Below are 14,620 nucleotides of genomic sequence, written 5' to 3' on the forward strand. Positions count from 1 at the left end.
TTACATCTTGTAAAGCTCAAGATTATAGATGAGCATACAGGCAGGAATCACAGGTTTTAGTGTCAAGGGATGCAGGGAGTAGGAGCACTGATCAATATTGTAAGGGTAAGATGGTTTTCTGTTAGGCACTCATTTATAAAGCAGGTGTGTGGTGTATGCTTGCTGAGCCACGAATCAGGCTTCTGGATTAAACAAAGTTAAAGTACAGTCATGCTGACTTAGAAAGAAATCTGAAATGGCCTCTCTTATATCTCAGGCCTCTAGAGAGTGTTTTCTCTCATCAGAGTCTGTACTTCTGAAATTAGTAGGAGATTTCAATGTCACAAAAAAAATCTCAATTTTTTAATATAAGGAAGAGTGAATTAACCAAGATTTTACATCATCTTTCTCATGTAAAAATGCCCCTACTTTTTTTCTCTATACATCTTTTATAATCAGAGTGTATTAAAAAGGGTTAATAATTCAGACAAGTTTATAAAGTATTCTGTGCTATATAATTCTGTGCATTACTATAATATCAAACATAGATTTGAAATCACTATTACAGTTTTCAAAATTTAGACAAGTTATGACCTATAATTTGAAGAGTGTTTAAAAAAAGCCTTCTCAAAAGTCATCATAAATGATTTCATCTTCACTTAAGTAAAAATAATAAACAGCTTCGTAATTGTTTTTATGTATAGTTCACTATGCAGAATTCATTTTTAATATCCAGAAAGGCTTTCATTAAACCTGTTTGGTAACAACTTGTAGAGTGTCTTCCATACATTAACTTAGGCTTCCAGAGTAATTTATTAGGAAGCTACTTCATTGTTGGGTTGAAATCTTTAAAAAAATTCTATGAGTTTTGTTTTCAACAGATTCATATCCATAATGAAAATTTTGTCTATCAAAGCTTTATTGTGATTTTAAAAAAAATTGCCAGGGGCACATGGGTGGCTCATTCTGACTCTTAATTTTGGTTCAGGTCATGATCTCAGGGTTGTGAGATCGAGTCCCACATCACCTTCCCCGTGTTGGGCATTGGAGCCTGCCTAAGATTCTCTCATTCTCCCCCTAGCTCTACCCTCCTCCAAAACAATAAATATAATTAAAATTTAAAGATTGCTGGATTTGCAACTTTTCTTTACATGGAAAAGTTAAAAGACTTCCCTATTGTAAGAGAAGTTATTGTTAACTATGTAATTTGAAAGGAAATATATCTTAATGCTGAAAAGGTAGCTTAATCCTACTTTCCTAAAAATGAACTAGGTGCTTTGCTCTAAGGCTTAAATTTTTAGGCTGTTATTTAGAATTTTCTTTGAAGAATGACACATGTCTTTGGTTGACTTTTGAAATATCAGGTATATTAAATATATACAGAAAAGTGTACAACCATGTGTGGTATCTAGAGGCTTAATAAATCTTCACATGATAGGTATGTCTTGGGCTAAAATGCATAAAACCTTTCAGATTTCCAATATGTATGTATGTCTGCTTAAATATTTGAAATGTATAGGTATGTTATTTTGTTCTCACCCCTCCCCCTTTTTTTGGTCTGGGTACAGTGTTTTTTATTGATCTATGACAAGGTAGAACTTTTTAAGCCCTTCCTGTTCTTTAGGGGGCCTGGGATGGAAACATCAGTGTCAAGGTTGGGACAGTCTCTGTGTGTTGGGGATGAGTTAGGGACAAGGACTCCCCAGTGGCTGACAGCTTCTCTCTTCCTCTTGTGCTCTTACTAGAGCTGATGGTCCAGGGGGTCTTATTCCTTGGAGGCCATGTAGACCATAAGGTCCACCACTTGGTTTCTGTAGCTAACTTCATTGTTGTACCAGGAAATGTGCTGGACAAAATGGTATTTAAGGTCAATGCCAGTCCCAGCATCAAAGATGGCAGAGTGGGGGTTACCATTAAAGTTTCAGGAGACAGCCCTCTGATGCCTATTTTACTACCTTCTTGATGTCATCATATCTGGCAGCTTTCTCCAGGTGTCAGGTCAGATCCACAACTGCCATGTTGAGGTTGAGGACATGGAACTACATGCCAGGGAGCTTCCCATTCGGCTCAGGGATGACCTTGCCCACAACTTTGGTGATGCCAGTAGAAGCAGGGATTATGTCCTGGGCAGCTCCTTGGCCGTAACACCACAGCTTCACAGAAGAGCCATCATGGTCTTCTGGGGGCACTCATGGCATGAACTGTGGTCACAAGTCCCTCCACAATGCCAAAGTTGTCATGGATGACCTTGGCCAGAGAAGCCAAGCAGCTGGTGATGTAGGAAACCTTGCTGACAGTCTTGAGGGAGTTGTTACACTTCCCATGGTTCACACTCATCACAAACATGGGGGCATGAGCAAAAAAGGGTAGAGATGATGGCCCTCTTGGCTCTACCCTTCAAGAGAATTCCAGCCTTCTCCATGGTGGTGAAGGCGCCAGTGGACTCCACAACATACTCAGCACCAGCATCACTCCATTTGATGTTGGCAGGATCTCGCTCCTGAGTGGTGGAGGCAGACTTTCCATTAATGACAATTTTCCCATTCTCAGCCTTAACTATGCCATTGAGTTTGATGTGGGTGGAATCATACCAGAATATGTAGACCAGAGAGTTGAGGTCAGTAAAGGGGTCATTGGTGGCAAGGTATCCACTTTGCCAGAGTTAAAATCAGCTGTGGAGATCGGACAACCAGTCCATTTGAGACTGACCTTCACCATCGTGTCTTAGGAATGCAGCTGGCACTGCCCTAGAGGACGTGGCTCTCTGTCAAGGGGGGAGGAGTAGAGCGCCTGTTTTACTTTGTTCTTACTATTGTTAGGATCACATACTTTTGGTTGTACAGGATGAATTGTAGGTCCCATACACAGTTTACATAATACATGAAATTAATACTCCCTTTTCTCTATGCAGCTTATGAAAAAATCTTTTTAATTTTCCATCTTTATTTTTAAAGTTACACGTTTTTGACATTTCCACTTTATTTACTAGGGAAAAATTAGCAATTAAAGGACAGTTTTATATTCTTAATACTACTCAGTTATGGAGACTCAGCTGCAACCTGGGAAAGAATGATGTAGAAAATAGACTACGTTGGCATGACTAACCTTTTCAAAAGAGGGTGTGCCGGTCATCAGTACCTGACAGAACTAATTACAGTACATCAAGCTAAGCTTGAAACTTTGATGTTCGGTGCTTTAAACATGATAATATAGTTGTTCGGTATAAACTATATATTTTAGTTACAATTATATAACATCCACCCAGGTACTGCAGGAGATTATTGAGTTAGAAATTTAAACTAGTTTGTATAAATCAATTTAATCGTTTTAGTTGAAACTACCCAGAAAGTCCTAAAATATGGAGGAAAATGATTCCCTTCACCCCCAGAAGAACTCCAAAATTACCAAAAGGCATTATTAGAGGGTGTTGAAATTTAATGGGTTTTCTGTATGGTTTATTTTATAAGAAGACCTTTTAGATGAAAAGGTACATTATTGGATTGGTGCAGGATAAAATGTCTTGATGTCTCTTCAGGAGGGAGTTGGTAGTAAGAGAACTAAGTTTACTAGAATGAAATTCTTCCTGTCTCATTGCCTATTTCTATGGACATCACGTATATTTCTTTGTGTAGCCATTTCTTCAAAATTATTTTATTGATCTTTTGAGGAAAAAAAATACTGCAGCCTGGTGAAAGCTGGTTTTAAGTATAAAACATTAAAGCTTTGAAAGAAAAACTGACCAAACCAGTAAAATTTCTTGTCATTTATTCAGGCTTCTGGATCTTCATATGTTGTTCTGAGGGCTCTTGTGTTTTCTGAATAATTAATATATTTTGATATCAGATCTCACTAGTAACATTAATTTACCTATATGTACTTTTCTCTTTTTGTGTGTTTTCATGGACAGTTCCCTTATTCACTTTTGAGTTTGTCTCTTAATAGTCTTTGATCTAGCCTGACACTCATGCTGAAGCTAAAACCACTTTTGTAAGGTAAAGCCTTTTTCTGTTTCTCCTCAGGTGCTTCATAATGGACAGTAAAAACATGCATGTGACCAATACAAGGTTTTATAGTAGTGGTGTGATAGGGTTTGAGGGGCCAGCAATTATATAGATTGAGATACATTATTTCAGCTAAAATTCAAGAAATATGTAAGGGGCACAACTGATGAAAATTTGACATTGTGTCCAAGGAGGTTTGCTTTCTCTTTAATCATGAAGACAAGTCTAGTGTTTTTAATGCTGCTGCTTTAAAGCTGGGGAGAAAATGTATTATTTTAGATATTGGGATAGTTGTAACTGGATTTCTTTATTGGGATACTGGTAACTGGATTCTATCATGTTTTGTTAATTATATGTTTAACCTGAAAGAATTAGAACATCAAATTTTCTACCATCCATCCTTAGAGTCGAGACACTAAAATGAAACTAGAGTTCAGAATTTAAAGTACTTTTATATCATCTGTAATAATTAAGAGTGTCTGGAATAAATCACACTAAGCATTTACTATTATTGCTTTATTTAGTCATTCATTAATCCACAGAAAGTTACTTAACATGTACCGTTTGCCAAATTTTGTGGGGGGCATTTAAAAATATAAAGATGATTAAGACACCGTGCCTTCCTCAAATAGCCACCAGGCAAGCAAGGAAGATAAATAAGTGCCTAGATCTTTATAATTTAATATGGCAAATGCTGTGTGCTCAGGGTTCTTTCTACCCACAGAGCAGAGGCTGACTGCCCTGTTAGCAGGAAAGGGGCCCGGGGATAGGTTTGCTCTGGAGATAACTTGTGACTGGAGTCTTAGAAGACGCTGGAGTTTCTCTCTGGAGCTTTTGAAGGGGAGAGAATCGTATGTGTAAAGGGCTGGGAGGCAGCATCAGACAGCATGAGAACTCCCAGAGATAGATTCTTCAAAGGAAGTTGGATGCAGAGAGCTGAGGAGCTTTGTGCGGGGTCTGAGAAGAAGTAGAGAACTTTTTCTAGAAGTCCCTTTTGATTCCTGCACTTAACCCAAGCAGTTTAATACTCACTACACTGATCGAATATTTGAAGACCTTAACACGAGAGGATTTTTAAGGCAATTTTGTCATTGAGTTAACTAATACATATGAGCGCTTGATGTGAGCTAGACATCTCACCAGTTGTTTTCCTTTAAAAGTTCTCCGCCTGTGTGCTCAAAGTTGCTGTTTAAATTCACATCTAAGAGCACAGGAAGAGAAGCTCACTGTGATGCTCTGTTATGGTGGAGAAATCAGTGACATATCCATGAACTTGCCAGTATGAGGCATAGAAGCAGTGTGGTTCCTTCCAGTCAAGCACTCCTTTGAGATTATAACTAAAACCCAAGCCTCGGACTTTTCAGGCCACGTTCTCTCCGTTAACCACAGTGAGAGAGATGTACGTACTCAGGTAAGGGGGAAAGGTTCTAAGGAGCTCAGACATTCATGCTGCCTTGACATTCACATGCTGCTTGTCAAATCTTTATTATTATTTTAAATAAAGACAGGTTTAATTAAAACATTTTAGGATTTCCTTCTCCAATTAATACATATTAAAAGTAGGAATAATTTGAAAGATAGACTTTACCACACTTTCTAGATTTACTATTAAATGTTACTGTATTTCCTGATACTATGGTGCTGTTGCTTTTTTACAGGCAACTAGATGGTAAACCAGAGAGGCCTTCAGTAACGTATGCGACGTATCGAGGCCCCAGACAAATCAGGAAATATTTGAAGCACCAGACTGCATTGGAAACTGTGACTCCCTCAGACAGAGAAAATGAAAGTTCTGACTCTAGTACCAGCATCCATATTGGCCCTGGAAGCGAGACGGAGGCGAGGATAGCATCATCATTGTCATCAGCTAGCACAGATGTATCTGTGAAAGGACATTTGCTCGAAGGGCTGTTAGAAGACTCTGACTGCAGCAAAATAAATCTTAACACAGAAAGCCATCTGACAAACCCAGAATTGCCCAACTCTGCTTTTTCTAAGGATGTCTTAAATAAACATGATCCTGGGGGACCTGTGAGATGTAGGTCATCCCCTTCTTCTGGGACTAACTCCAGCTCCACTGTTAGAGAATTTGACTCACAACACCATTTAAGCGGTGTACCACTTTCTCAGACTGACAGAAATTTGGTAGGTTCAGCGTTGTTTACAGGAAGTAACGGTAGCGAAGTTCCTTGCAGTCCAGATTTTCAGAGGATAACTACGACAGAAACTACAGTGAAGGAAGTCAGCTCAGTGATGAGCGATGGGACCTTGGTGCAAAGAGAACATGTTGAGCCTGTGGACCCTGCTGTTTCTGACTTCTCTTGTAGGAAATCTGACGGGAGTGACTCTACCAAACCGGGAAGTACAGATTTGCCGAGTTCAAATAAATCAATTAGGCTTGAAGAGCCACGGTCGCCAGAGAGTAAGTGTTCTGACAAGCAGACTGTAGATAACTCAGCAAAGCGGGCTGCCAGTCACGCCAGCATCCCTGCTCTTCAGAGACATGCTGCGACAGACACAGAACCTGTAAATGAAGGAAATAGATTGTCTGCCCAAGACTCACAGAAAAATTTGGCTGCTAGAAAAATCAGACAAGAAACAGAAAGCGCCTTGGTTGGTGAACCCACAGCTCCGAGTCTCGTAAAAGCTCCGAAAGACAGAACTGAGCCATTACCCAAAGATACTGACCAGTTGTTTGTAACAGAAGCCAGAAAGCCTGAGTTTAGGCCACATGGCAAAATGCCTCACACGGTTAGAATAAATCAAAACAACCCTGCCTCTGTAAAGCACATCAGTGAGTCAGCCGTGGTAGCGTGCTTAGAAAGTAAAATCGCACCTGAACTGAGTTTTGAACCTAACCAAAATCACATTTCAGAATCTCTTCTTGATTCTGAGAGTCTTCAGCGAGCCAAAGCATCCCCTGATGTCAGAACATCTCTTACCCTTGACTGTAAAAAATCAGATTTCAGTATTTCATCTCCTACCTTTGTTTCCAGAGTTGGTATGCCAAGCAAGTTAGATATTCCTGTTTTAAAGGACGAATGTTCTTCTGTGCTCACTGAAACTGGGGATGTCAACATCGTTGGTATTTCCAGTCAGCCTAGTAACTGTCAAGAAGAAGATGTTGCAAATCGTGTTGAGGCAGCAGGTGGGAAGAGTCCTCTTGCTCACCTTCATCTTGAGCATACCTCTGCAACTCTTGAATCCAAGGAAGCTCTTCCTGAAGGCGAAAAATGCCAGGTTCCACTAGATCTTGAAGCCAGAGATGTTCATGTAACTGGAGTGGACTCGAGATTGGAGTCTGAAAGGCTCTCTGAGGACCACAGTTCCACTGCATCTCAAGACCGTACTAAAGCAGAATTGATGCTTTCAAATGCTCAAGCAAGTAAGAGCACTATAGAGAAGCCTGATTCTCTTTCCTTGGAAACCAAACCTAACATTGCCAAAATTTTATCAAAAATGGAAGTTTATGGTCAGGACAGCGTTCCTGTTGAGTTGCATTCTGGAAGAGGAAAAACTATAGCCCTCTCCAAGATAGCTGTTTCCCAAACAGAGCCCAGAGACATTTCTCAGGATAAAATTTCTTCTCCGTTTGAAGTTACAGATGTGCCAGGAAAGCTTATTTTATCGGAATTAACTTCCCAAGAGGTTGAACAGGACAAAAGTTTTCAATCGATGGATCATAAGGAGATAAAAGAGAAGTACTCAACTTCTGGCCTTGAAGAGAATTGTCAACCTGAAGTTTCTCCTCCTGCCTCCAGATATCAAGGTATTCAGGAAACAGAGGCAGAAGCCTTAGGTTATGTACATGCTTTTCCCAAAAGGAATACATTTGAGATTTTACCTCCTGTTCATAATGAAAAAGTCACTAGGCAAATGGCACAGAATTATGAAGCCAATGCTTGTGAGATTCATCAGCCTTCAGATATTGGTGGGACTAGAAAGATTTCTGGTTTCTCAGAAATTGCAAAACTTGGCCTAACTAGTGCTTCCCTGCAATTCCAAGAAACTGACAGCACAAAAGTGAATTCACCTTTTCTGGATTCTGATAAAAGTTCAGAAAAAAAAGCTTTTGCATCTGAGGATTCACACTTTCATAATGCTCCTGGGCTGAAATCAGAAAAGAAAGCCTTATCTCATAGAAAGAAAGAGGATACTCTGTTCCTCAGTGGTAGTATTGATAGCATGTCTTCCTCCAGTAACTCTGAAGCAGTTAGCGTGGTTTTGAGTTCACGTGGTCCCCCAAATAATTTCAGTTCTGCACAAGTTACCAGAGATGCTGCACACGAAGGTGCCCCTTTAACCAACCTGCTGTACCCTAAGAGCTCTAATTTGGAATTGGACACATCTGTCCCAACAGGGTCGGAAGTGACCCCATTTCAGGAACATTTTGGGAATCCTCCTGGGAAGGGATCTCTTGATTTTCCAACTGCTGCCCAATTTTACAATCCCACGGAAGCAGAGGCTGGAGCAGTTGCTGGGGCTCCGGCGTCAGTTAACAGCTCAAGCCAGCAGTGTTCTGAAGCGTCTGCCGAGCGCATAGAAGCGAGGAGGAGAGCACATGACCAACTTTTGGACCTCAAAAGTGGTTTACAAGAAAAGGCTGATACATTGATTAGTGAAATTTTTAACTCTGTCAGGGAAGAATTAAAATCCAAACACATAGTTGCTACCTGCCAGGAGCTTATAGCCACAGACGGCATAATGAATCCAGGTACTCTGAAAGAAGACATCCCTGAGAAAAACCCATCAGAAGGAACGCTGGCAGGGATCCAACTGACAGAGCGTTTGGAAGAGCAGGGCATGGAAAACAGGTCAGCTGTCCAAGGGGAAGAAAAGGTCTGTGTTTCACCTACAGCTGGTGAGAAGAGTCTGCTTTTTGATTCTGATAGAATGAATTTATCTTGTTTGTTAGAAGATCAAGCTAGGAAATTAGTCAATGAGATTATTTATTCAGCCCAAGAAAATTTGACAAATGATGCTTTTGAAGATACTGAGGATACCTGGGATTCTGAACTTCAGGCTAATACTTCAGAAATTCTGAACAGTGATAGCATTAAGCCACGTGATACATTAAGGGAGTTCTTGGTGTCTGAACAGGCAGTAAATCAAAGCACGTGTGAAATTAGTGAAAATAAAGTATTGGGTAGATTCTTCTCTGTAAGTAACTTAGTTAATGACACAGAGTCAATTAAAGGAAGAGAAATTGTTGTCTACCAAAAATCCCCGTTTTCTGGAAATGGAGCTGGACAGTCTGGTAGTATAAATTTGCAGAAATCAGATACTGTTTTACTAGCTGAAGACACAGCCCATAAAGGGTTAGATAATAAGGTAAAAACACAACTACTTTTCAAAGAGGACTCTAAAGAGAAAATGGAAATAGAGTGTGTGGATAATCACAAAACTGGGACGGAGAATACAAGAACTCTTGTATTAAATTTCAAATGGCCTCCATTTGCAAATGATGACCTCCATGTACCCGGGACGTCCAAAAGCAGTTTGTCTGATAGTCTTGTGTGTATATCGGAAAAAAGCTTGCTAGGACACAGTAATAAAAGCACACTCCTTACAACGTCAGAAGTATATGGGGAAAATGGAGCTTAGACCTTCCATGTTAGAACTGGGAGAAACGGACAAAAAGGATGCTGAATTGAGTATCATGAAATCTGAGGCAGTCCCTCCTCTGTCAGAAGTGGGAAGAGCACATAAAAAGGAGGCTGAATTGAATATCACAAAAACTGAGCCAATAGCTGACATTCTTAAAGTGGGAGAGGTATACCAAGTAGATGCTGAGAGGTATATTGAAAAAACTGAGGGATTACCTGCCATTTTAGGAATGAAAAAAGCTTATAAAAAGACGGCTATTGAAGGAGACCTTGGCAAAACTGACATGCTGCCTGTTATTCCAGAAGTGAAAAATATCTACCAAAAAGATGCTGAGGTAATTACTGGAAAGACTGAAACGATACCTCCCACATTAGAGATGGAAAATATTTACCAAAAGCATGCTGAAGGGGATGTTGGCAAGACTGGGATCACAGCAGTTATGTCAGAAATGGAAGAGGTCTACCAAAAAGACTTTGAGGGGATTACTGAAAAGACTGAAGTGACACCTGCCACGTTAGAAATGGAAGATATTTACGCAGAGGATGCTGAAGGGGATATTGAGACTGAGGTGATACCTGTTGGATTAGAAATGGAAGATACGTACCTAACGGATGCTGAAGGGGATCTGGGCAAAACTGAGGTTATGCCCATTATGTTAAAAGTGGTAAATCTCTATGAAAAAGATGTTGAGGGCATCACTGGAAAGGCTGCAAGACCTGTGTTGGAAATACCTTATCAAAAGGATGCTGGAGAGGGCATTAGGAAAACTGAAGTGATAGAAGTGGAAGACGCACACACGGCGGCAGTCCCTGCCTCCTTAGAAATGGAAAAACCACGTAAGAGAGAGGCTAAAGAGACCCTCGGCATGATTGCGTCCATGCCTCCTCCAAGAGAAATGGAAATAATCTCTCCAGAAGATTCTGATGGGGCTATCAGGAAACACAAAGTGTTATCCACAATGGTAAACGTTCAGAAAACATATGGAACAGACCTGGAATTGCCTGTTACACATGCAGAGGCCATGTCTCCCATATATGAAGCTGAAAAGCCCCCCCAAGGGTCTGGTGGAGAGAGTGTTGGAGAAATGGAGAAAGATCCCCCTGAAAGGAAGGAAGGCTTGATAGCGTGTGACAACAGACTTGCCTCCTATTTCAGGGGATATGAATCACCAACATTAAGTAAGGATTATGAAGGCTACCCAGCTTTAGCAATGCCGGATTTTCAACCTGAGGGCACCATAGGGAAGCTAGACAGAAGAACATCTGTTACTGCAGTAGATAACCTAATACGAGATGATAATTACAGACATGAAAAAGAAGAATCTAATTTAGCCTTCATTTCTCAGGATGAACAAGAAAATTCTTCCTTCACTATATTATATGAAGAACCCCTTCAAGATGAGGACAGGTGTGCTACCACAGAAGTAAGGAGAACACACTCTCTCTTGTTTCTTGAGACATCCGCTGACACCATGCCTGTTCTCACATGCGAGAGGTCTGAGAGCAGAACTGACCTCATGCATCATTTTGAAAAGGATACTAAATTAGGTGAGACATTTGATAGTGATAGTTCGGAATCATTCTTATCAGTGGAGGCCAAAAGGTACAAAATTTATCCCTTAGCTTTGTCTCCCATTTATGAGGATGACAGTTCTCAGGAGGACATTCTGTCCAGCGAGGTCTCACCTGGTCACCATGGCTCCACAAAATCAAGAGAGAGTGCAAGCCAGCCCTCTTCTGTTTTATCCCTTCTCCAGTCAGTATCAGAGCGTTTGAAGATGAATTTTGATGAAGACAGACAGGGGGTAGAGGAAGAGGAGGAAGAAGAGGAAGAGGAGGAACCATTACATAAAGGAAGCCTGAGAGCTAGGAGGAAGGAAACCTTCAAGCGGCCAGACCCGTCCATTGCATTTTACCCTGATGATAGCGAGGAAAGGACTGGAATTTCTAAGAATTCATATGTAATGTCAAATGAACCTACTACCTCCAATCTGCAAGTTGGTCTGTGGCCAGAAAAGGCTTCATTTCTACAAAAATCTGACCTTACTTCCAAACTACATTCTTCTTTAAAGAGTGCTTATCATCAGTATTTGCAGACTTCCAAAACCCATTCCTCAGAGAAAGGAGCCCAATTTGGTGGGATTTTTCAGGAACCAGTGTCAAAATATTTCCGTACTCAGGACATCTCAGGCAGATTAAGCCCGTTCACAGAGGTAAGTTATTTTGATTATTAACTAGTGAGGTAGTACTTTGGATCATGAAATGATCTGAAAGCTTATTAAGAAAATCAGTGTTTTGAGGTTGTGTAAAGATTGATTTAAAAATGTATCAGAGGTTACTTTATCCTTTAATTGAAGTGTGTCATAACTCCTGTACTTTAGCTGAACCATTAAATTGAGAAAACAAAATTGCCTAGTCAGAATTTAAGAGTCATAAGGGAGAAGCAGTTCTTTGTTAATATTTAGTTTTCAAGCTAAATTAAGTGACAACATTCTGAATTTCTGAAGGCACTGTATGGAGAGTTTGTTACTGGAACCATTGAGCCTGTGTGTCTCAGTAAAATATTTCATAATATTTTAAAATATTTTAAGTGACTGCCTGACAGTATTTTCTCACTATAGTTGCTCATGTTGTTCATACAAAGCAGGGCAATGAACAGCCTAATTTAAAGAAAAAGGTGAAAACATTATAGCTAGAAAATGCCTTGAAATTCAGTTATATGTATTCTTTGCCTTAGAGATATTTAAATGTCTAACATAGAATATTCATTTAACATGGGACTTTCCTTTCTGGCATCCCTAAGATCATGGAACTTTCTTTAGGATTCCCAAGACCTGTATCTTCACCTTGAACAGCCAGTGTCAAATAGTTATATACTTGAATATCAACCAGTAACTTGCAAAGCAGAATCTTTTTAAAAGAAAGGGTGGGATTTTTGAAGAAGTGTTTCTATAATGATTGCCCATCACCTACCGAGTCACGTGGAACATCTTCACTGCATTACAACACACCCAGGTCTTCTTTGTCCAGCCTTGTCTCCTCATGCCCTGGTCATGCACCCTGTGTTTCCTGCCACTGTGCTTTTCCTCAATATGTTCTCTTCATGGACATTTTTTTCCTCTACTCCCTGACCCCAACCTGCCACATTGCTTCACTTACTGAAATCCTGTTTTTCAAGGTCTTCTCCGTATCACTTGCTCAGACAAGCCTTTGGGTGCCTCCCTGTGCTGTCACCTGACCTCCATTATGGTGCCATTTCCCTTGATGGCCATCACTTGGCATCTTTTTTGTGTTTTACCTGTAGTTTCACTGAGTCCTTCACTGAGAAGAGTCATGTGAGTGTAATCTGTTTTCCCCTTTGTAGCTATAAGCTTCTTGAGGGCACAAACAACACATTATTTTCCTTTATATTTGCCCTTACACCCCTTGTAGTACCTAGAGGTTTACTTTGCATGTAATGGCCCCTAAGTAAATATGTGATGAATTAGATTTGTGACTGCTAAGAAACTGAACTATGTATCTTTCTGTTGATGTTTCTTAAGGCTTCCTTCTTACACTTTTATTATTTCAGAGTATTAACAAACAAATCTTGAGATGTAACCCAAGACCTGGGAAGGTAAGCAGAAGTTTCTTTTCTTGTTTGTTTGGTTTTCTTCTTAAACATTTTATTTACTTGAGAGAGAGAGAGTTTGCAAAAGAGAGAGTATGGTTGGGGGGGAGAGGGAGAACCAGACACCACTGAGCAGGGAGCCCAGAGTGGGGCTCGATCCCAGGACCCTAAGATCATGACCCAAGCTGAAGGCAGATGCTTAACGGACCGAGCCACCCAGGTGCCCCAGTAAGCATAAGTTTCTTATAGACTAAGGTAAAATATGAAAAATCATGTTAATTTAGGGGCGCCTGGCTGGCTCAGTTGGGAGGGCGTGCTACTCTTGATCTCAGGGCTGTGAGTTCAAGCCCCACATTGGGTACAGAGTTGACTTTTAAAAAAAAAAAGGTTACTTTCAGGTTTGGGGAGTTTAAAGTAAATACTTTTAACTGACTTTAAAAGGAATTATTTACAGATTTAGCATCTAAAGTAATAATTTTATATATTTAGCATATTTTATTTTCTACATTCTAGGACATTTTGGAATTTTAAATGCATTCTTAAAATTAGTTATTGTGCCTCCTTACTATATGTTGCAGATGGTTATCTATGATCTCCATGGAAGGAAATATAAGCAAGAGATCTACTGTAGTATTCCTGATGCTACATCATGGTCCTTTCCGAATGGGGTGCGGATAAAAGTTGTAAGGGGCTGGTAAGAGATCTCTTTTAAAATTTTGTAGCATGTGCCCCCCAACTAAGTGGTTTTTCTTACTGTTTACACTTTTTGCATTTTTTGTTGAAGTCACAGAATATTTTGAAACATCAATAGTGTTTTGTAATTTAATTGTTCTCTTTATGTACTGTTACAGAAAATATAGGTTGTTTTTAGTGCTTAAAGCCAGGCATAAGTAGCAAGACCTAATATATATATTACATACAATCAATACCATTCTGAAACTACATTATTAGCGGGATAGATTTGGCAAGTTGAGTTAAAGGCGTGAGTCGAATGAAGCATAGCTTTGAAAGTGAGTTAAAAATTTGTGGGATGCTGAGGAATGTGAGGGTCACATACTTAGAGTCACTCGTATAGCTGACATGGTCAAGAAGTGAAGGATTCTTTGTATGGTGTAAAAATGACGGGAAACCTCATTTGTTGTCGACCGCTTCCCTTGGACACGCTAGGGCCACAACTTCTTTGTCCAGTGTCTCAGTTACTCCCTGGTCAGTATTCATGGTGGAAGTGGTCTTGGTGTAGTGTTGTCTTCAGGTCATAAAATGGGACACATGTGCTCCCATTTTACTTAAAATTTGAAGTTGTGAAGCTGCCGTTTTAATAGAAGTGTATAGCTTTGTTTATACACCATCCAGGAAGTGCGTGCAAGCATAAATGTAAGCGTAGGCGTAGATTATGTTCAGGAATATTTCCAAGTTGTATGCAC

At 40.0% G+C, this 14,620-nt stretch overlaps 1 protein-coding gene across 1 annotated transcript in view; it reads left to right on the forward strand.

Annotated features, from left to right (window-relative positions):
* Positions 1-14,620, forward strand: part of CRYBG3 (crystallin beta-gamma domain containing 3) — a 105,795-nt gene that overhangs the window by 34,672 nt on the left and 56,503 nt on the right. Inside the window, 4 exon segments of the mRNA XM_040621135.1 lie at positions 5,639-9,562; positions 9,564-11,799; positions 13,158-13,202; positions 13,775-13,890. Of these exon segments, the coding sequence (XP_040477069.1) occupies positions 5,639-9,562; positions 9,564-11,799; positions 13,158-13,202; positions 13,775-13,890 (6,321 nt within the window).

This window comes from Ursus maritimus, unplaced genomic scaffold (genome assembly GCF_017311325.1).
Source record: "Ursus maritimus isolate PB19 unplaced genomic scaffold, ASM1731132v1 scaffold_4, whole genome shotgun sequence".
Taxonomy (NCBI): domain Eukaryota; kingdom Metazoa; phylum Chordata; class Mammalia; order Carnivora; family Ursidae; genus Ursus; species Ursus maritimus.